The sequence below is a fragment of the Callospermophilus lateralis genome, chromosome 3 (genome assembly GCF_048772815.1).
Source record: "Callospermophilus lateralis isolate mCalLat2 chromosome 3, mCalLat2.hap1, whole genome shotgun sequence".
Lineage (NCBI taxonomy): Eukaryota > Metazoa > Chordata > Mammalia > Rodentia > Sciuridae > Callospermophilus > Callospermophilus lateralis.
In genome coordinates, this window is record NC_135307.1 from 195,320,150 (window position 1) to 195,345,251 (window position 25,102).

General features: G+C 30.3%; 1 protein-coding gene across 1 annotated transcript in view; it reads right to left on the minus strand.

Annotated features, from left to right (window-relative positions):
- Sycp2 (synaptonemal complex protein 2) overlaps nt 1-16,798 on the minus strand; it is a 62,760-nt gene extending 45,962 nt beyond the window's left edge. Inside the window, 13 exon segments of the mRNA XM_076849229.1 lie at nt 3,656-3,716; nt 7,399-7,494; nt 8,061-8,106; nt 9,321-9,373; nt 9,459-9,601; nt 10,418-10,452; nt 10,702-10,787; nt 11,383-11,468; nt 13,401-13,425; nt 13,713-13,817; nt 14,595-14,723; nt 15,459-15,602; nt 16,775-16,798. Coding sequence (XP_076705344.1) covers nt 3,656-3,716; nt 7,399-7,494; nt 8,061-8,106; nt 9,321-9,373; nt 9,459-9,601; nt 10,418-10,452; nt 10,702-10,787; nt 11,383-11,468; nt 13,401-13,425; nt 13,713-13,817; nt 14,595-14,723; nt 15,459-15,602; nt 16,775-16,798 — 1,033 coding nt within the window.
- Nucleotides 16,799-25,102: the final 8,304 nt, after the last annotated feature.

The following is a 25,102-nucleotide window of genomic DNA, read 5'->3' on the forward strand; positions in this document are numbered from 1 at the left end:
TTCAAAAGATGTTAAGTAAAAATGAATGATCATGGAAAGTGGGTTATATAGAGGAAATGGTCAAGAATGAATTCCATATTTGGCAAAACTAGATGATTACCAAACCATTTATTAAGACAGGAAATGAAGGAGGAGCTTTTTAAAGTATGATAATGAGCTCAGTTTCATACATGGGTATTTGTGAAAATATCCAAGTAGAAAAGCATTGTATCTGTATCTAGAGTCAGCTGAGAAGAAAAAAATATTTTAAAAAAAGTTGTGGCCAAGATTGTCAAATGTGAGTCAGTATGAGGACTGACTCACATTTTTTAAAATTATGAGTTAATTATTATCTTGATAGTGAAAAAATTTCAGTGGAGTTCTTGATACAACAGAACATATTAAGAACAGAAGTTAGTAAGTGGGATGGCATCAAATTTAAAGGCTTATGTACAACAAAGGCTATGAATGGGAAAAGAGCTGAAGAAGACATGGCTTTTTGTTTTAAGATGTAGACATGTAATGCCTTTTGTATGCTGAAAAAAGAGAAATGAGGAAGAAGATATAAGAAATATGAATTGATGGAGCAAATAACTGAAAAATGTGAATGGAGAACTCAGAAAAATTAGCCTTCCACAAGAGTAGATATACGTCTTCCATTTACAGCAGTTATTTTTTTCTTCTTGCTTTTGTTTTTTGTTTTTTTGTAGTGGGTGAGGGTATTGGGGATTGAACCCAGGAATACCTTACTACTGAGTTACAACCCCAGCCCTTTTTATTTTGAGACAGGGTCTCACTAAGTTGCTGAAGTTGGCCTCAAACTTGTGATCCTCCTCTCTCAGCTTCCCAAGTTACTGGGATTATAGGGGTGTGCTACTGCACCTGGCTACAGAAGAGTGTTTTTTTTTTTTTTTTTTTTAAGAAGGATAGAAAGATGTTTGAAGACTGAGGGTCTAAGAAGTTAAAATCTCTATAGACTTTCTTACCTGAAAATAATCATGTTTTTCTGGGTTATCACATCAGAGTAAAAGAAAGGGGGGGGAGGGAAAACCCAGCTTTAAGTTTATAAAGATGTAAATAGCTGCTGTTAGAGAACCAGAAAAAAAAAAGTCACTATAGACATGAAGGACTGCCAAGTAGCTGTGAGAGAATCTGAAGTTCAAAGTTAGAGACTTCCATTTGAGTAAGATGTAGTAAATTATCCTCCTAGAAAATAATAGGAAAAAAATTAAAACTCATATATGTTTAGTTCTTTTGCCCATTTGTTGATTGCGTTATTATCAGTGTTAAGATTTTTTGACTTTTAAATATATTCTGGATATTAATACTCTGTCAGAAGAACAGCTGGAAAATATTTCTCTCCTATTCTGTAAGTTCTCTCTTCATATACTTTCAAGTTTCCTTTGTTGTACATAAGCCTTTAAATTTGATGCCATCCCACTTATTTCTTGGGTTTTATTACTTGAGTTTTAGGGGTCTTGATAAGGAAGTCAGTGACTGTACCGATAAGGTGAAGTGCTGACCCTATGTTTTATTCTAGCGATTGAAAAGTTTCTTAATTCCAAGATCTTTGAACCACTTGAGTTGACTTTTGTGCAGGTTAAGGGATAGGAATATAGTTTCATTCCTCTACATATAGATAGCCTTTTAAATATATGCTGATAGGAAAACCGGATACTTTTATTCAACATACGTTTTTGGCTCTTTTGGCAAGTATCAGATGACTATATCTTTGTTGATTTGGCTGTGTCTTCTATTCTATTCCACTGATCTTCTGTATGTTTGATGACAATACCATGCTGTTTTTATCACTATTGCTCGGTAGTATAGTTTAAGATCAGGTATTGTGATGTCTCCAGTAATCCTTTTCTTGCTTAGTACTGCTTTGGCTATTCTGGGTCTTTCATTCTTCCAAATGAATTTTAGGAATGTTTTTTCTAGTTCTGTAATTTGCTATTGGTATTTTGATGAGGAATATATTGAATATGTATAGTGCTTTTGGTAATAAGTTCATTTTGGCAATATTAATTCTGCCTCTCCAGCAACATGGGAGATTTTTCCATCTTCTTGTGTCGTCTTCAATTTCTTTCTTGGGTTTTTCTAGTTTTCATTATAGTTTTCCAACTCCTTGGTTAGATTACTCCCAGCTATTTTTTTTTAAAGGGGGGCAGCGTTGAATGGAATAGTTTTCCTGATTTCCTTCTAAGAAAATTCATTATTTGAATATAGGAAAGCTACTGATTTTTCTCTTTCAATCTCTATCATGCTACTTTTCTGAATTTGCTTATCAACTCTAGAAGTCTTTGGGTTGAGTTTTCTTTGGGTCTTGTATATATAATTACAGACAATTCTCAAAAGAAATGCAAATGACCAACAAACAAAAAATGTTCAACATCCCTAGCAATCATGGAATATTGAGATTTCATCTCACTCCATTAGGATGGCAATCATCAAAAGAATATAAATAATAAATGCTGGTGAGAATGTGGGGGGGAAGATACATTCATGCATTGTTGATGGGACTCCAAATTAGTACAACCACTTTGGAAAGCAGTATGGAGATTTCTCAAAAGATGAAATCATTGTATGACTTAACTATCCCACTCCATGGTATTTACCCAAAAGAACTAAAATAAGCATTCTGTAACATACTATATTTATAGCATTCTATAGTGGTAAAGTTTCTGAGTTGTCTGTTACTCCAGGCCCAACTGATCAGTTAAATATTTGCTGGTAATATTTTGGCTCTAGCAGAGTTTTTCTTCCTAAGTCTACAGAGTGGTGAAATGTTCCTATGGGAAATGCTTGAAGGTTTTTCTTGTTACATCTATAGCACTCTGATACATTAAAACATGATTTTTTTCATTTTTGTTATTTTTAATGTTTTGATTTTTTATGAAATAATGAAGTTCCTTTTGATGTATTCACGCAAGCATGTAATATGATTTATTACATTCCAATCTCTAGTAATTCCATTTCCCCTCCTCTCTTCCCTCTTTCTGCTTCTTCTACTCTATTTCCTCTACTCTTACTGGTCTTCCTTCTATTTATTGTTTTTGTCAACTGGCTTTATATATATATATGTACAACTTAAAATGTTGTTTTATGCACTTATGAATATGTCAAAATGAGCCCCACTCTTATGTAGAATTATAATGCACTAAAAAGAAAAAAGATATTCCAATAAAAATTATTACTCATGAAAAGTACTCAACAACATTGGACTTTAGGGAGATGCAAATAAAAATCATAAAGAGAGAACACTAAATGTTCACTGAAATGACTGAAATATGTCTTAATATCTGAATTTGTAAGGACACCAGTCTGCCAAATTACATGATTTTATCCAGCAGCATTACACAATTCCACTTAAAGGAGTAGAGAAACTAGATGCTGGGATTTAATCAAGCAAATAAGATAAAAATATCAACAAGCAAGGGGTCAGACTGATTGATCATGGGTTCTAGACTATATAGAAAAGGGAATAAGTACAGGAAGAAGCTGGGTGATTAGAGGGAAATGTGGAGTAGGAAATTTGATGACTTTATGTATGTGAATATCTGAAAATGTTAATTTTGTTCCCATTATTCTACTGTGTTATCCCAAAGAAGATACAGTTCTATTCCAGAAGGTAAGAATCAAGAAGAAAACTATAAATGACAATACTTCAATGTACCTTCAATGCTGTACATTTGTACTTTTTCTTCAGGCACAGTGACTGCTTCCCACTGATGATCCTTAAATGTAAAAACAAGTTTTGACAATAAACAGTAGTTTATTCCTAGTTTAAAATATCTTTAAATATCAATTTTTAAGTTATATAGATGATATGATGGTACTAATTTTACAAATTCTTATTCTTACTCCCCCAAAAGAATGACTGTTAATATTTGAGGTTACGATTTTTAAAAATGTTTCCACATCCTTTTTTTTCTTCCTTTGAAATATTTTGTGAAGTCACAGTCATTCCTCAGTTTGCACTACTACTACCTATCTCTAGTTGTAAATCATAATACTCATTAATTGATTATCCTTGGATTAAAAAACTGAGCTCACATGAAAAATAGCCTAAGTAATAATGTGTACCTGTCCAAGTGTTTTTTACTAAAATCTGTATAAATAAAATGATACTAAATTTACAAAGTTATAGTACAAATTATATATTAGCCCTAAAAATATGGGACCATAAATCCTCCAATAATCTTGTGAGGAAAACAGTTCTAATTATTTGTTCTTTAAAGAAAAATACTTATAAATGAAGACACATATGAAAATTCCTCCAAATCCTCAATCTCTTCATTAATTCTCTTCACTTCTTTGCCTTAGTTGAAACTGGTCATCCCTGAATGGCATCACTTCCTTTCTAGCCTTCTTCAATTAGGGAACTAATTCAGCCATACCTCAAAACTCCAGTGTCAGGAGGAAAGTATTGGTATTCTCCTCTCTCTCCAAAGTTCTGTAAAACAAACCTTGCTATTTTGAGACACATGATGAAACAGAGCCCCTTTAAAATTAAAAGTGACTTCCTGGAAGCTGCTTTTCTGTGTCTGGGATTTCCTTCTACAGAGAAAGAAGCTGAGGAGCCACCTACTAGCCAGGGAAGACACCAGGGAAACCGACTTATTCTCACTAGCATAGGCTAGCTAATCTACAAAGTATATCTCCTGCCTTTGGTTCCTAAGTACCTCCTCTTTCATAAAAGCCGAGTCCCTTAAGATGGACATTCGAGACAGAAAGGTTTTAGTGCAGCCTTGGTAGAATCTTCATTCCTGGTTAACAATGGCAGCCCTCACTCTATAGCTACTGATTATTATCATCTACCAACTTGAGAGCAACTCTTACCCATATATTGAGATACCCCTTCACTGCTTCATTTAAAAAAAAAGTTATAGGAATTTAAAACTAGATTTTTTAAGAAGTAAAAATCATAGTATTACAAGCCTCAACTATGCCTTTACCCAGCTTCAACAGTTTTTAATATTTTGTGGTAACTTATTCCATCATCACCTCTGAATCTATTTTATGTGCTTTCCTCTTGACCTTAATTTCTTCTTACATCTCCTGCTCGAATATCTGCCTTACATCATCACCTTTAAAAATCTCTAATACTTAAGATAAAGAACCTAAAAAATAAAAATAGAAAAACTCTTCCCTTAAGTTCACATTATTCTACCTACTATTATGCTCTCTTTCCCTTAATTTGATGTTGGGACTTCTCAACAAAAATTCCAATTTTCCAGGAATGCCTAAACTCTCGTCACTTAAGTGAAACTTCTCTTTCGTGAGTCACTAGTTTTTATATTTCATGGTATTTATCACCTTACAGGAGTATTTCATGGTATTTATCATTTTCTCTTATAAAAATTCCTTTCTTAGTCTTCCACAACACTACACCCTTTTAATTTGTTCTCTTTGTGCTGATTCTTGTATCTTGTAAAAATGCATTTTTCACAATTCTTCCATACAGACACTCATAAATCCTATGGTTTTATTTGTTATCTATATAAAGACAGCTTCTATAACTCTACTTAGCGATCACTGCTTGCACCTGAGCTTGGGACCAAAATATTCTACTGCCTACCAGATCTATCCAAGTGTCTCCAAATCAACACATTCAAAATTGAACTCCCCATTCTTGCCCTACAAAACTTACCCTCCTATGACAGTATCTCCATCTAGTTAACCAAGTTTTATTAAACATTCTCATTATAAAACACATCACTAAGTTTGTCAATTCTACCTCTCCTTCAGTTTTTCTACAATCCATCCATTCTCATTGTCACCTCCCAAAACCATGCCATTAGAACTTTTCACCTGGATTATTTCAAAAGCCCCCAAACTGCCTCTGATATTGGCCCTTAAACATACATTCTCCCCATAGGGATATCTTATACATTAATGCATAGTACATATCTAATACATAGTTCAGTTCTTAATAATATTTAATGAATTAATGTTGCCTCTTACTTAAAATCATTCTTTGGCTCCACACTTCTTTATTTTTCCTAACCCTCCATGCATTATATACACTAAATTATATATCATACAGTTCTTTCACTATTTATTTACTTATTTGCTCTGGCAGTCAACATGAGCCCTTGAATGGCTATGAACAAGAAAAAGCAGGTCCCTGATATCTCATGAATATTACATCCTATGGAGGAAAGTGGACAACAAACCACAAATAAACAAAATTATTTTAAATAGTAACATACTACTACTAAAAAATTCAGAAGTGAGAGGATTCAAAATATATTTGAGAGAAGAATCCCCAGCATCTTGATCAGTGTCTAAAACATAATTTATAAATGCATAGTAATTTCTCTAACATATATGATACTATAGTATGATACTATAATATGGTCTGAATCTCATTAGACCAGGCTGAATGGAGGGAAGAATTAAATTAATAAAATTCTCTTCTCCAAAATGAAATTTCACTTTCTGCAAGAAAATTCAGTTAAATACTCCCAAAAACACACTAATGAAAACTATCACTGTCCTTGAGAAGTAGAGCTAATCAATGGAATTCGGTTTTAATTAAGAATTCTAAGAAGGTGCTCTAAAATTCAAAAAAGTGAAAATATATGGAAATTCTAAGGTATTTGGCTAATGTTTGCTTTCAGTTTACATGGAACAAAAAGGAGGATTCTATCAAGAAACAGACTAAAAGCCTTAAAATAATATCACCAGCCACAACCAGATTAATGTCAATCAAGTCTCAATCAGAATTTGGTAATGAGACCACACAATTCCAGATAAGTATGCTAGTGTACCAAATATTAGGTGAAATCTGTTAAGAAACAATGGCTCAAGAATTATCTTCAGGTAAAAAGATCAGTAGAAAACACACCACCTGTCTAGAAGGTTTAAGCAAATTCACTTTCAAATGCTACCCTATCAATTTCTCACTGTTTCAAAGAGAACATTTTATGAATGAATAAGACTCTTTTTATTGCCATCTGTTAAAGTTAATTTTAACAGAATGCCTCTGTATTTGAGTAGTTACTTTTTCTTTTTTAATAATGTTGTGCTAGGGATTGAACACAAATTAAGCACACACTCTGCCACTGAGTTATACTCCCTTGCCTCTCTGCTGTCTCTTCCAGAGTCAACTGACTTTATTCATGTGAATGTACAATTTTGCATTAACATAATTTATTTCTGAAAGGTGTATGTTAAATTTAGTATTAAAATTTAGGATTAATTTTCCTGTTACAATAAAACATCAGAAAAAAATTCATTTCTAATAAGCTTGGTAGGTTACTATGTTACTCAAAACTACAAGGGCTAACACTGAAATATATTAAAGGAATAGCCAGAAAAATAGAAATTCTTAAAGTAGATTCTTAAAAGTACATATAAAAATTTTTATACATACATACAAATACAGAATAATACAAGAGAAATAAAGCTTACATCATTATCTCCAGCAATGTAAAATGATAGAGTCTGGCTCCCAAGATTAAAATCAATCCAAAATTCCTCAAGTTTTTCATCTGATGGTATTTGCAGCTAATAAAATGAACATAAAACTAGTATATACTATATTTATAAAATAACAACATAAAATTATTATATCCATGGTTGAATTATTATCTTAATTGGCTTTTTAACTAATTGAATCCAGCAACACTATATTCCATAAAAAAGAAAAAGTGTTCTCTGAATTCTTTCTGAAGGAAAGAAAGAAGAGTATAGTTTGAAGGGGAAATAAGAGAACAGAACAGCGAGTATAACAGATTAATTTATAAAGAATCAAAGAAAATCCTAGTTCAATATTTTATACAGAAATTAACCTGCTTCAGGAAGTTACAAATACTCAAGTACTAACAGAGGTTGAAAATATTAGTTTGAATATATTTGTGAATGATAAATAATGGGCTTGATTAAAGAAACAGGAGAAAATGTGTAGAGTTATAGCTACACATGCGCTGTATTTTCACAGAATTTTTCCTGGTGTCACTGTCATATAAAATACTAAACCAGCTTATTAATTTCTTGTATCAAATCCCGTAATTTATTTGACTTTCCAAAATTAATTCAAAATTAAAACAACATGTTTTAAATTTCAAATTTACCTCATATTTATCAAGAAATGCTGACAAACAAGGAAATGTAAAGACCCTGAAATAGAAAGTGGTTTAAAAAGTTAATAAACCTTCACAGCTTAATCTTCTCCAGTCATAAACTCATGCCTAGAATCAAAGGGAAATCAGTCAGTGGTCATAACATTTTAAATGAAATCCTGTCTATCACCCTATAACACCAGTGTTTAATGGAAATTTGTTTGGGAAAAGAAAAGCATATTACTTTGAGGATACTACTGTACCTACTAGTTTCATAAAGTGACTATATCAAATATTTTGTGTTTACTATCAAATATGAGCATAAATTCCTAAGTTTGCTTACACTACACTAATACAACAAAAGTTCCATAGTAAAAGTTAAGTAAATAATTCTGATAGTAAAAAAATAACTTCTTACAGTTTTCTTTCATGGTCAAATACTGTTTTATACACTTAACATATTATACCACTTAATATTCACAACAAACACAAGATAGGTATTATCAGCATTCTTATAGCTAAGGCAAACTGAGGGAGTATAGTTAAATAATTTGTGTGTGGAGGGGTATGTGATGTGTGTATACATATTCATACATATATGTATACACACACACACACACACACACACACACACAATGAAGGTGTGAACTTACAATTTAGATCCAGGTAATATGACTTCTTGCATTTAACCCTCACTGTATTTTTCATTTCCTTAGTGAGTAAATACAAACTAATTCATCCGAGACATCAATTAAGAAATCAGGCATTACAAATACTACTGTTTTATCATTATAAAACTTTTTAAAATTTCTTACGTATTTTCTCATGCTCATGCTTGTGATTAAACAATATGTCAATTATAAAGTAATGAGATGATGTCTTTGCTTCATACTTTCATGCTAGTATGTAGATGAAGTAGGCAGTTTAAGAAATATATACTTAGATTTTTATTATTCCTCAAACACTAAGTAATAATGTCTATGCAACTCTGAAAAACTATGAAATTTGGAGGCACAAAATGATTAATATGAATTAAATAGGAAAGCACTTTTTCTTCACAAAGTAGAAAGCTAAACAAGGTCAGCAAAGGATTATTTCAGATTACTGGTGTAGTAATTACTAAATGATGTTATATAAAATATTGTTTTAAATTAAATACCCAAGTTCACTACATACTCAAATATAAAAGAATAAAGTTATATTAATAAAGGTTTAACACTAGATGTTCCCTCTTGAGCTCTATTTATCAGTAAATGGTTGCTTTGAGTTTACCTTCTCTTATCTCCAAGCATGCCATTTACAAGGTTGAGAAATATCCTGCAATCCTAATTTTAAAAAGAGAAAGACTTTTTTAAAAATCATAATCAAACAAAAACATTTGCTTATTTCTATTTCTTTTATTCGACTTACTGTTTCAAATTCAGAGTCTTTAATTCCTTTAAATGCATTAGCAATAAAATCCATTGAAAACCACTGACATGCCAGTTCTTGTCTTTGTTTTTCTGTGGTCATTCTACATAAAGCTTCCACAATGCCCACCTGAAAGTCATAATCTAGAAAAAAATTGTAAATTAATGTATGATTTGAAATTACAAAAATTAATTTATAAAACTACATACATTTTCAAAGGCTTTAGAAACAGAAAGAGAAATAAGAAAATGCTGATATAGTTTATTCATCTTTTGCTACTTTCCTTATTTGGGTTAGATACATTTTATCATTATAATAATTAAACCGTCCAATTTTTTAAAAAACAAGATCACTGATAAAAGAGTAAAATTTTAAAAAGTATTTAGAAGAAACATCTACATATTCAGATTCTGCTGTTTCACTATTTTTACTAGAGTTGTAAACTGCAGAACATAGTATATGAATCACAGAATTTTGTTTTCCTTTTCTTCGACATAATGTTTATAATTAACCCATGGTACTTTAAACCTTGTTTTACTCTATGTAAATCAGTAAATAACTACATCAAAATTTGCTCATAGGAAACTTTGGAAATAAAATTTAGATTCTTTTAGTAAAGATACTGTTTAAAAAAGTTTATTTATCCCAGGAATATTAGACCTTCTAATTTCACAAAATACCATTTGAGGAATTGTTTATCATAAGTAATTCAAAACTATTAGAAAACAACTATTATTCATAAATTACCATTAGGCATAAATTATATTTATCTAATGACAAATTATCTGTGTCCCAAAGACACTTTTGAATTTGTTTATACTAAAGTAATTTAAAATGCATGATTATATATAAAGAGTTTATAATTCCTTCATATATCACATTATGCTAATATTTAATTAAATATACTAAATATTATTTATAAATTTGAAATTATTTCAAATCTTAAAAGATATACTTGCCTCCAGCATCTAAAATTCTTTCACCCATACTACTCCTGTAAATTAAAATAATAGGAACTAGTATTAATTAAACAGAAAGCCTACATGTTTTGGGGGATTCAGTAAAATTTATAATTGGCTAGTATAAATGACTTTTGCAGAAAATTCATGCATATATTAAACCTACAAAGTTTGTATGTTTCAATTATTTAATGCAAGCTCGTGGTTGCCTTATTGCCTTATAAAACATTCTTTAAATTCTTGACTTGAACAACTAATAAAAGCAATATAGTACAAATTATTACATGAGTGTTAACATTTCTTGGTTAGAAAGTATTTTCCTTGCATCTTGAGGCATTTTGTCAAGCATGGCATTCATTTTTTTTAAGGTCTAGAAAAGAAAAAAAAAGAATTAACTTTATACTCAGTAAAACATTAACTATATATATAAATAGGCACATAAACTCAGAAGTTTTTTATCTTAATCACTGCATTTTATACAGGGAATGGAACAGAATAAAAGAAAGAATATATGAAAAATTAAATACAAAATGACAAATCATAGATATTAAAAATAGAATATAACATGACTCCTGTACTTAAAGCATTTATACCCTTTGCAAAACGGCAATTATTCTATTGTAAGTTCTATGGAAACAAAAAAAAATTACCTTATTAATTTTGTTCTTATGGTATATGTATGTAAATAGACACAAATATAAGTTATTTTGGCATTCATATATTTAATGATCCCAATATCTTGATAACATAATTTATTTTAGCATGACTATATGTATATATAAATCCATATGGTTATGAATTTTTTACATTTGGGAAATATACCAGGCAATGGATTAAGTCAATATAAATACACTCCAAAAGTTAATTTAGTTTAAAATGAAATAAATCTTTAATTTGATGAATTAGTGTAAGATTTCTTTACTTGGAAATTCTTAGGATTAAAAGACAATCAAATGCGACTTTACCTCCTGCTGAATACAAATATTCACTCTTGAGTCAATAACCAGGGCACAAATTCGAGGTACGAAACTTTCTACAACTTGCTGTTTACCTGAATAAAAGTGTTAAATTGTTGATAAATGTTAATTGTAAATCCTTTATAAAGGCAGTTTTTTTCTTACATCAATTAGTGGGAAGGATGTATTAGTGTAATTCTGAAGAAGGGCATCTAAAGCATGAAATAAGCTCATATCCAACTTCTCATTTCAGGAATTTGCTATGCTGTGTTTCATAATGTAAACTTTAAAAATAACTACAGAAATACGGCAACAAAAAATGGATAACTTTCCAAAGTAACTAGAAGATAAAATATACTGAGATAAAAAGATATGACAATTTACTTTCAAAAATCAATTATATAATTGCTGATGCTTTAGGGCTTTTTCCTCCCCTAAAAACTTAAAAGAATTTAGATGAGGTTGTTATGTTAATTGTAAGAAAATCAAATCAATGAAAAGGCAGTGTTAATTATTATTTAAATTGACCACAATTAATTTAAAACTTTTTGGCTTTGAAGATAATAGCTGTATTTATAAATTATTGACCAGACTCAACTGGCATCCTGGGGCAGTCTTACTCAACCAATAAAAATAGAGAGAGAAAATAACTTTGATCTGACTGCTTCTCACAAGACACTTGCTAGTCACAAGTGAAAGGGCATGTTCTGCATTCTCTTGATTCTATAAGATCAAGGGTTGGCAAATTATGGCACACCAACTAAGTCCAACCCACTGTTTTTGTATGGCTACATTTACATATAAGCAGGTACCTACAGCCGACATATGAATGTCATGTTTTATTGAACCAGTGCCAAAGGTGAACTTCATTCTCTTATCTTAGTCAGCCATTGTCAGTTATGTGAATTTTTGTTAGAAATAGTAACCAAGTACGCTACTTGCCCTACAACACAGCAATCCATGGCTTAATAGTGGCAAAGCTTTATTGTGACTCTTGAGACTCAGGACCAAGACTAAACTTTTTCTGAATAGAATTATCTTTAACTATTACTGACTACTGAACATCTCTTGATAACTAGCTTTGATTGTAGAGTTGAAAATGCTGCTTAATGAATTGAGCCCTAAATTATAAGACAAATAGTGCTCATGATGAATTTACACTGCAATAAAGATGTTTTAATGATAACTAAAGTTGTCAGTGGCAAGTATACTATAAGGTAGTATAATCTCTCTGGATTATACTACCTTATACATTTCCTAAACTATTATAAGTTATGAGAAAAAGCAACATCTCCATTCCCACACAAATTTATAGGGCATATTTTTTTCCACACTGTAACTATAGGTCCACCCGTGTTTTTGGACCTTAATATGAATTCAAAGGAAATTTCCCTATTTCAAAGTCCTTTTAATAGGTGCAACTCTGGTGCTTCCCAATAGCCTTCAATTGGAAGTGATTATCTATAATGCAATGACATTTTAAAAGGCAAATATTTAAAAAATAACATAACAGAATTCTGTTAATGAGTTCTAAGTAATGAACATGTTCAATTGAGATCATGCTTATGAACTTATATATTCTGCTTGAAAAGACATTTTTCTAATTTGACATACATAAATTTCCTGAAGGTAAACATTAGCAAATGAATATATGTAATCAATTTTGAAAATAGGGCACACTAACTTTAAACAGTAGTGAAATGTTACCCTCCTCAAAAAAAGAATGCTATCCTTCTCATTAGTAGATCTACGTACTACAAAAAATTCAATTATTTTATTCTCAATTATATTAATAAAACATTTGCAGACATTTGTTTTCTTTGTTATTATATAAGTATCTACATAATATTCTCATTTTTTTCTCTTGGCCTACAACATCCAAAGTTTTATTATCTTTTTGATCCCTTCTAGATAAAAAGTTTCTAACATTAGGACATACTACATGAATTGCAAAATTATACTAAAACTTGCAAAATTATACTAAAACTAACAGTAAGTCATTGTTGCAGCAGAAATGTTTATTTTACCTTCATCATTGATGTCATGTATGACCTAAAAAAAAGTGAATAATATTTAATGTATAATTTATTATAATCTTCTAATATAAATCATTAAAATGGTATTAAAAATGGCAATTTATATTTTAATTCATAGCATAATTAAATTTTATTAATGAACCATTGAATCAGATAAACCAATAGAAATACTTTTTGCAATCTAAACAGACTAATCCAACCAAATAATTAATCAATCTGTTATTGACTCTTGAATAGAGAACACAAATGATTTTCTAAATAAACACATGCTTTATAACATCAGTTAATCAATGTGATTTTTACCATCAAAAGATCAAATAAGTCTTCTATCATATTTATAACAGCTTCATCTTTTGAATTTCCTCGACTGAGAATAATCTCTCTGGATTTTTCAAACCAGGTAACCATGTAGAAAAAAAAAAACAGGAATTATACATATTAGTTCATTTGAATTCCATTTTAATAAGTTTGAAAATGTATTTTTATTTGTATAGATAGTAAACGTAGGCAAAAAGAGACATTAAAAATAAAAATTTCAGTACTGTATCAAAATAAGTTCATGCTTCTAAACATCTTCTTCATTTTTGTTTTTTGGTTAACTCACTATAAGATGGGAATGGATGAATCTAATCTAAGTCTAGGTAGAAGATCTTTATTTCCCCCTTCAAATTCCTAGTCCAGGTACATTTGTTAGAGTATATGAAAATAAATTATCATTGCAATGTAGATTATTTTGGTATCATTACTAAATGAAAAGTTTCAGCACTATTTTACTTTAGTCAATTAATTTAGATACTTGAGTACATACTACTTTCCAGGCACCGTCCAAGATACTGGTTATACAGTAATCGATATAAAGACAATAATATCCTAAATATTGGAATAGGAGACGGTCAGTAAACAATATAAAAACAAAAATGAAGTTAGCGACTAAGAACAGTTAAATAAAAAATAAAGGTCAAAGGGAGACCACAGACCTTAAATTCACATGATTATCAAGGAGCTTTCCTACAATCTCCTTGTGATCTTTACTTTTGTAGCATATATCACAAGGTTTAAAAATATTTATTTTCAAAATTTTGCAGAAATCTCCCAAATTTATTTTTTGACAGTTGGGACCATGTTAATAAAAAGTACATCTTTTATACTTCCCTTACATGCATATTTTACATATTCTATACTTATCTTTTGAACTAGTCCTTGTTTTATCATGGTTTGAAGCCCAGCTTGTCCCAATATGCTGATATTTTTGCCACATCTTCCAATAGAAACTAAAATGGTTGAGGCAGTTTGGATATTCTTTTTATTAAGTTCCTGAAATGAAAAGTATACATTTAAACTTCTATAAAAACAAAATAGTATAGAATAGGAATTGTGCCAGGAGCATTATACTTATAGTTCTAATCCTCACAAATGCTGAAAGATAACCATTACCATCATCTTTATTTCTGAAAGTACCAAGCACTGTGTCACATTAAAAACGCACTGATCAGGGCTGGGGTTGTACTCAATGGTAAAGCATTTGCCTTGCATGTCTGAGGCAATGGGTTCAATTCTCAGCACTGAATAAATAAAATAAAGGTCTATTCACAACTAAAACATAAATAAAAGCATGCTTTTAAGTTTATTAAAAAAATATCAAGTTGTTTAAACTAAAAACTAAAAACAGGTAAACAGTGTTTTATTACCCCCCATGATTATGCTGACACAATAAAAATTTGATGAAAAAATTGAAGTCAACGTTAAAACGTATTATTAAAATAATACTTTTACACAAGATACAAAAAACCCAGCATATCTGACTACTAAGTTCTTAGTGGGACTTAAATAGTAAAGAAAACTACATAAACTGCATAATATTTACTAATGGTAAGAGTTCAATGTTAAAACTCCTCAAATGAAAAATAAAAAAGCAAATGGTAAAATAAACATTTATCTATATAATTGCAAGCAATCTTTCCCAAGCTTCTTCATTTTTTTCTAATGGTGTACTTCCTAGAAAATAAAAATTAACAATTTTAACAACTTTAAGCAAAAATTAATATTTACCCTGCATATAAGGTCATCCAACTTGTGGAAAAACTGTTTACTACATTTAATCTTCACATCTTCACATATATCAATTTGTAAAAGTGTTTTCAAAGGTTTGAAATCATTTTTTCTTAAAGCATCATCAATGCACTTTTCCAACTGCTAGAGAAATACAGTTAATGGCACATATATAAATCAAAACCAAAATAGTTCCCTTATGCATTCTAGTAATTTGAGAATTATTTTTACACAAAACCTCTCAAACAAACTAATAATTCAATTTTTAAAAAACCTACCCACTATTAAATCTGAAGTAACTGAGAGATTAACTTTATCTGTTAAGAAAATTTTAGGTAAGAAAAATATTTCACAAATATGGCCAAATTAATCTTTTATTGTTAGAGTCACCATTATTATACTGGACACAATGAAAACTTGATGAAAAAAGTGAAATCAACTTTTTTATAATATTTTAATACCATAGATAAAATTAGCATATCTGACTACCAAGTTCTTAGTGTGATTTAAATAGTAAAGAAAACTGCATAAAGATAGGCAAAAACACCTTTTAAAAACTATACCAATCAATATAATTTAAATAGTACTCTTATGTAATATTTATAACGTTTACAAAACTTGCCTTCCCTGCTATTTAGTACAATTTCAGTAATGAGTTTTCATACTTCAAGCTGACCACTAAGCAGACTTGATGTTGAATCATATACAATTTAAATAGATTTTATTAAAACTTAAAACTAAAAGTTTAAAAAGTTGATATAAAAATATCCAGGCATAATACTATGACTTAAATTAGTGTGTAAGTTAAAGGTATATGTATAAAGAATCATTATCTTTAATATTCTACATTTTAATATGATTTTGAAAACATATCTATTAAATGAATGAAAGGAAATATTTATGTAAATTGATCTACTCTAACCATTTCATAAAAACATGGAAGCTTAGATACTGCTAAAGATTATAGCACTAAAACTGGGTGTAGCATCTTACACGCTATAATCCCAGTGGCTTGGGAGGCTAAAGCAGGAGAATTTCAAGTTCCAGACCAGCTTTAGCAACTTGGTGAGGCCCTGTCTCAAAATGAAAAAAAGAAAAAAAAATGGCTGTGGCTGTGGCTCAGTGGCTGAGAGCCCCAAGTTGTTCAATTCCTAGTATGGGGGGATGGGGGGGTGGGGGTAGTGAGAGAGATGGAGGGAGGGAGAGAGAGCGAGAGAATGAAGATTGACTGAGATTATAGTACTGAATATGTACAATTACATGAAAAATGATTTTAGGAATTAAAAGACTTCCTTCTGTTCTCCAGGACTACATACCTGAAGATCTGGTCGTATTGGCATTTTTGTCTTTGTTTAAAAACAGCAGGAGAAAGCAAATACCTATAAAAGAAAATATTTTCTGTGCCTTATAATCTGTTTCATGTGTTTATAGTTTAATAATCTTAACATGCATAAATGAATATCGCTACTTATAGCAAAGGCAATAAATATAGTTTACATTCCTCACTAGATATTTTTCATACATGCTACTTATACCAAAGGCAGTAAATACAGTTTAAGTTCCTCAGAGGATATTTTCATATTTATCAAATTATATCTCTAGTCAAAAACATTTCTAGAGAAAAGTTTAAAGATCATTTACTCAAATTCTTTTTAAAAATAGATTATTTAAATTAATGTCAAAGAGTCCTGCCAAAAGGTCACAAAGCTAGTTAGTAAAAGAAACCTAGGTCTTCTTCACCAGTGATTCCTACTATATTGTTCTACATTGGGGAATGAGAAGAAAAAATATTCTTGTATTAATATTTGAATGAAATTTAGGCTAATAATAAATTATTCAGGAAGAAAGAACACGCAAATACATTAAGAACAAGACTGATTAGAACATACAAATATACAAGGAAGAGTGAGGAGAAGGTAACCCAAGTACATTTTATATGTGAAAGAGAATGTTCAGAAAAAAGAGAACCTTAGTTTCTGGCCAAATGCCCAAATCAAGTAGAGAGTATCACTTTCCCAAAGTAAAGTGGACCCCTTAAGACATGGGATGCACATACAAATGACCACCAAAAATGAATGTTTAAGGGGATGCATTCCCCAGGTTCTAAAGTAAGATTCAATGCTCCTGAAAAAAGGACCAAAAATAGATGATGCTACTTCAAACAATCCTATTTAGGGAGTTTTTAAAAAGGAGAAAGTCAAAGGTTATTTATTTTTCCTTTCCTGAGCACTATGGGATTAATGATGCTGGCAATGGAGAAAAAAACATAGATCACTGCTATAGTCATACTCAAAACCTAATATGATGTTTCATTTTGTAGAATGTGAGGAAGAATTTTGTCTATCTTTTACGGAAAAAGCAGCTGAAAATTAATGTGTGTCAGTGGTGTTTCTGAGAGTATTAGTGTATAATAACTTTCATTGATTATGCTCTTTTTTACCATATAATTTTAATAATTACAGAAAATTTTTAAAATATGATATATTGGTGTCTGTGTACCTAGCAAGAACATCTCAGCATGCTCTATACAATAAACACTTTTTATCTAGAAAATAACCTAATCATATTTTCCCTTCAAAGGGGAATAGAAACAGAAAATAGCAGAGTTGTATGACACACCACCTGCCAACTCAACAAAAGTATCTTAACATCTTCAATGGCATCTGGAGGTCGGCTCAGAAGAGAAAATAATAGCATATTTTTTAGAAATTGTGACTAAAATAATTTTAATAACCTATATTGTGAAGAGCTTTGTATCAGAATCAGCAAAAAATCCAACACAGAGAGGCAGTTAATTAAACCATGAGGACTATATAATTATGATTTCATAAAACAAGAGTAATTAGTCAGTTTACTTTTTTGTGGCACAGCAGTAGAAAAATTGAAGGCCACAAAAGACACATGAGACATTGGAAAGGCATGGTTATAAAACCAAGCAAAAATCTCTTGTATTTCTAAATGAATTAAGATTAATTAAAGGGGGAAACTGATCCCTAGGGAAATAATTGCTTCATTTGCATAAGAAATTGGTTATAGTGAATTATTTTATAGAATAGAATTATTCTATTATTATTTTATAGAAGCACTTGAGTGGCAAAATTTCAAAAGCATTTAGATAGAAAGTGAAAATGGTAGGCAAAGTAAGGAATAATGGATTTTGGTATATGATAATCATTGTTTGAACAGTTAAATAAAATCAACCAGAAGAATATCTTCTTTTTTAAAAAATATTTATTTTTTAGTTGTAGTTGGACACAATATCTTTATTTATTTATTTTTATGTGGTGCTAGGAGAGCGCTCCACTGCTGAGCCACAATACTAGCCTTTAGGAGGATATCTTCTATAAAACAATTTTAAATGGCTTAAAATGTTGGCAAATAACATACAGTGAAATGCCATTCATGTGAAAAATAACTTTGCATTTATGATTATATCTATATATTCACATACACAATCTTGCTTCATAGGTAGAAAATATGAAAAATAGAGAAAAGTATACTCAAATGTGGAGATAAGAAATAAACATTGGAAGTACTGATTAATGAAGAATCACAGAGAAGTAAAGGAAGCTAGAGAGCACTGAGCACCCACTGCCACTGTTATACAGACCTGAGAGCTTAGGAAGCAGCTCTTTTTCTTGATAGATAAAGATCAGGTTGAGGAAATAACCCAGAATATTATAAAGAAATGATAAAATACATATTAGAAAAAGTTGAAAAATAAAAGAGAGATTCAGTTACTCCAATAGGTATACAGTAAGAGTTCTAGAAATTAACAAATCCAGAAAAATTAGGAAGGGAGTAACAGCTAATAGCCAAGAACTTTCAATAACTAAAATCCAAGTTGAAAATGTCCACTAAGTCCCAAGAAGATCAATAAAAAGAACACCTAGACAAACTGTGATGACATTTATAAGAATAAATGAGAAAATCTTAAGTTATCAAAGCAAACAGACAAAAGCATGCAAAGTTATCAAAGCAAACAGACAAAAGCATGCAAAATAATCAACACAATACTTGGCTCTCTGATCATAATGCAGTAAATCAGGAATTAGATACAAAGGTAGCTTCAAAGTATTAGATATTTGAAAACTAATATATTTTATATATATATTTGAATAGTCCAGATATAAAAAGATACAAATCACAAAAATATATTAGTGGATAAGCAAATGTCTTCATATGAAAACCTATAGGAAGCAACAATAGCAGTATATAGACTTTTGAATTTATTAAAAAGTGAGAAATAGCTGAACTATTGAAAAGAAAAAGACCCACAGAACCACCAGATGGTATTACCCAAACATTTTAAAATAACTGATTACCCATGTAAAGATTACAAAACAAGATTGATAATTTCAGCAGAGAATTGGAAACTGGGGTGAGAGATGAGTACAGTCACAGAAAATTTCAAAAAAAGAACCATTCTAAAAATAATAAGTCTATAATGAGATTAAGAACAAATAGATGGGTTTAATAGCAAATTAGTTGCCGATGAAGTGAAAATTAGTGAAATAAAGCTATATTATAAGAAATATTCAGAATGAAGAGCAAAGAGATTAAAATATTGGACTGGGATTTGGGACAAGAATATACAAGATATATGATAAAGTCATTATATGTAACCAGATTCCCAAGAGAGGAGATACAGAATAAGGCACATTGAAAGGTAACAATTTGGGCTGGGGTTGTGGCTCAGTGAAAGAGCACTTTCCTATCATATGTGAAACACTAGATTTGATCCTCAGCATCATATAAAAATAAATAAATAAAGTAAAGGTACTGTGTCCATCTACAACTAAAAAGGTATTTAAAAAAAGAAAGAAAGGTGACAATTTTCTGAAACCAACAGAAGATAGCAAAACTTACAGATTCAAAAAACTCTGGTAGAAAAAAGAATACAACAGACACCAGAATGGCAATATGTAAATCAGTGGTTGTGCAAATGATGTGATTCTGCAATCTGTATATGGGGTAAAAATGGGAGTTCATATCCCACTTGAAACAAAGTGTGAAATATAATATATCAAGAACTATGTAATGTTTTGAACAACCTACAATAAAAATTAATTAAAAAAAAAAGAAAAAAGAAAAACCACACCCAAACATACTATAGAAAGCTATTAAAATCAAAGGCAAAAATATTAAAAGAGAAAGAAGGCCAAAAAACCCTCTGTGCAAATTAGAATTCTTTAGCCAGCAAAAAATATATCTAAAAATAATGAAAAATACATCTTAAGAGGAAAAAATAAGAAAAACTCAATTTATATAATGTTACCAGCAGACTCTCTAAGATACTAAAATTTCAGAAGGAAATGATCCCATATAGAAGATGGAAGACTATAGGAAGAATCAAAGAGTTAAAAAAATTCTAAATATATATTAAGCATATAAAATAATGTTTCATAATGTTAAGTATGTATAAATTTAAAATATATAAAAGCCTATGTGGTCATTTTAGTAGAAATAAACTTAAAGCATTCCACACTGTAATTATTAATATATGCTGATAAAAATTAGAATATCATTTTTAACAGTGAGCAAATACGTCGGTATTAAAGTAAGGCAGGGGAAGGTAATGTTTTTATTTTAATAAATCCAAAAGAACAGGAGGGAGAGAAGGAGCATGAGTGAGATCTCAACCCAGAACAGGAGGGACAAACAGAAAGCACAAAGTAAGATGGTACACTTAAAGTTAGTTATCAGTAATTACATTAATATATACAAGAAAATGAATTAAGAATGTGTCATCCTAAAATATGCTGCTCTTCAAAACCATTTTGAATTAAAGTCACTTAAATAAAAAGGAGGTCTAAGATCACTCTGGCCTCCATTCTGTTTTTCAAAAGCAGAAGATGAAATTCCCATGTTAGAGATGTCCTTCCTATTACAAAGAAAGTAACATCTTTCCATCAAGTACAGAAAAGTAAAGCCAAGAAAAATCTACACAAACAAATCTTGTTAAACTAATCCTTACCTTTCTGGTCACTTTTCTACCCAACTACCTATATTAGTTCAAGCCTCTTCTGCCTTATCATATTCTATGAATTACTATTCTGTCTGACTCAAACTGCTTCTTTGGGTTTTCATATTCTTATGAGGGCTTCTTTGCCAGGTACAACTTGCATAAAATAAATCTGTGGTTTTCTCTCATTAATCTGTCTTAGGTCAATTTAATTCTCAGGCTTATCTGGGGTGGGGGTCAAAATGAGAGGAAATTTTGTCTCCTCTATAACTCCAGTTTAAAACAAAAAAATTTTAAACTTTATATATGCAATCCAAAAAAATTATACTTTTAAGACACACATCTAGATAAAAATACAAAAAATAAAAGGATACACACCCTTTTATATATAAAACATACAAATATTAAGTAAAAGAAAGCTAGTAAAATTATATTAACATAGATTTACCAAAAGTCAATGTGGTATTAGCCAAGACAGATGGAACACAATAGATAATCCAGACTATAACAACTTCTGGTTTATGATACAAAGGAGTAAAGATAGACTGTTCAATTAATTGTACTGTTCAACTGAATGACCATAAGCAATACAACCAAGCCTCACTAATGCTTACCAACTATCATATCATATGCAAACATGCCTAAGTGGATTGAAAATTAAAATGTAAAAAAGGTAATATATTAGAACAACTTCTAGACTTTATAAGTAAGGATTTATTATTATAAAAGCACTAACCAAATAGACATTATTAAAAAAATAAAGTCCCAATTTCTATACAAAAAAAACACTAACCATTCAGGAAAAAAACTATGTTGGGTAAGCTTACAATTAAAAATACTTGTTCAAAATACATCATTAAGAAAGTAATAAAGCAAGCCACAAAGTAAAAGTCATTGTGGCTGCATTTTTACAGCCACCAAGTCTTTTTTTCTAAACTAGATGAAGAATTCTTGTGTCACTTTTAAAAAGATAACAAAAATGGAAAAGAAACTCTAATTGGCTTATTTATATGTTATTTTATGGTTAAGATGCAAAAAGAGTACTGTCAATCTTTTTAATTGTTGCCATCCTAAAAGGTTACATAGTATTTTCTTTTTTTTTCTATTTGCTGCATTATCTTATTAATTTTTTCAATATTTGTTGGAGTTAGCATTTAGGGGGGTGCTGAGAATTGAACCCAAGGCCTTGTGTATGCAAGGCAAGCACCCTGCCAACTGAGGTATATCCCCAGCCCCACAGATTTAGCCTCTTATTCGACATTAGAAGCATCTCATGATCTTTTATTCACTGTTCATATTTCAACAAGGCACCAGAGAGCTGATCAAAAGAATTTGGGTTTGATAACTGGTGGCTTTTACTATAGGACCAGGAATATTTATAGGGTAATAAAATGCCAGTTCCTATAGGTCTTCTTTGCTAAACCAGTCAGATTTCCCAGAGAATAATCCCTCTGCTTGTTGCCTGGGTGCAAGGTTCTATGTGCCATGTAAGGGAAGAAAAAAACAAGGGAGAGAATTAAATTACAGCAGATGAGATAGAGAAAATGGGAGGGGAGGGGAGGGGGGATAGTAGAGGATAGGAAAGGTAGCAGAAAACAACAGTTACTAATATGGCATTATGTAAAAATGTGGATGTGTAACAGATGTGATTCTGCAATCTGTTACGTAGTATTTTCTTAAGGTCATTTTCATTTGTATTTCCCTGATGAATTATATATGAGGAGCTTGTGACGTGTTTATCTGTATACAGAGATCTTCTTTCATGAAGTTTCTATTCCCATCTTATGTTAATTGTTGTGCACTTACTGCATTTTATGAGTTCCTCACTACATTTTGAGAATTCCTCATACATTCTAGAAACAAATCTTTTATAAAATATATCATTTGCAAAATTTTCTTCCAGACTATGGCCTGTCTTTGTATTCACTTGATAATTAATGTCCTGTGAAGAGCAAAACCTTTTAAATAATGCAGTTCATCAATTTGTTCTTTCAGGCTCATGCTTTTCAAACATAGCTAATAAATTCATGCCTAACCCAAGGTCATGAAGGTTTTATACTTTTGTTCCCTTATAGTTTGAGGTTTTCCATTCAGGCCTATGCTCCATTTATTTGCATGTATAATATAACATGAAAATAAAGGGCTTCTTTTTCCTTACCAAATTGATATCCAGCTATTTTGGTACCATCCTTTCTCCACCAAACTGCCTTTTCATTTTCATCTCTACCAAAAATCAGTGTCCACATATGTATGGGACTATTTCTAAACTTTCTATTCTTCTATGTAACATTTCCCTACTATCCTTTTAAATTTCTTCATAATAAGATGTAGATGTTGCCTCTATTATTCAAGATATTTAGTATTTTTCTTCTTTCTCTGGTAAGTGTCTACAGCTTTATTTTATTAATCTTCTAAAAAGAGCAATTTTGATTTGATATTTTCTGTTTTCAATTTAATTAATTTCTGCTGATTTTTATTCTCTTTCTTTTACTTGAGTTTAATTTTTCTTTTTCTCTTCTAGTTCCTGAAGTTAGAAATTTAGGACAACAATTTTCAGACCTTTTTTCTATAATAGGCAGTTACTGCAATAAATTTTGTCTTAAATACTGCTTTAGTGGTATTCAACAAATTTTGATATATTATTCTTTTCACTTTCATTTTGTTCAAATTACTATGAAATCTCTCTCTTGATTTCTTTCTTTGATCCATGAATTATTTAGAAGTATGTATTCATATATGTATTCATAGTCACAGAACATGCCTGGCATGATTTGCATCATTTTAATTTTTTTCAAAGTTTTTTCATGGCCCTGAACATGGATTATTTTGGTAAACGTTCCATGTGTACTTGAGAATAATAAATATTCTGCTATTGGATGAAATGTTCTAAAATGATTAAGTCAAGTTAAATGATTGCACCATTCAAATCTTCTACAGTTTCACTAATTTTACTTATTCTATCAATAATTTAGGAATATTGACCTTTTCAGTGATATATATTTAAATATTTTACATTTGCTTTTTTGAATTATAACTTTGAATTCCACAGTATATTTTACATTGATAGCACTTCTCCAGTTAGACTAGCTATATTTCAAAAGCTAAATATATATGGCTAATGGCTACTTTATTAGAAAGCGTAGTCCATGGAACAAATCTGTTTCTTGTTTGTATCTTGACTATATATTATCCCAGCCTGTTTTTCTGGCTCTCAAAATTCCATGAATGACTTGATATTCAATAATTGTGCTTCAAAAGAAAAAATCCCAAACAAAATCTATATCATAGAAAAATTCAAATGCATTAAATTCAAAAATAAAAATAAAAACAAACAATAGAAGAAAATCTAGAAGAATATCTCATCTACTAGTGAGAGAGACCTTCTTGAGACACAAAAATTAAAAACTACAAAAGCAAAGATAGACATTATAATCATACCAAGACAACACATTAAAGGAAAAGTATGAGGAAAAACAGGTAAAACTAGTTCAAAGATTCTGATCTGATGAGGGCCAAATATAGATAATAGATAACAGAAAAAGGTTAGTACTCCTGTTATTCACTTGTGTTAATACTCAAAACTTTTACTGTATTATTTGATTAAACAGATTGTGCAAATATATAGTTGGAAATGTTAACTGAACAAGAGAGACTTATTTAGTCCCCAGAACTTATTTAA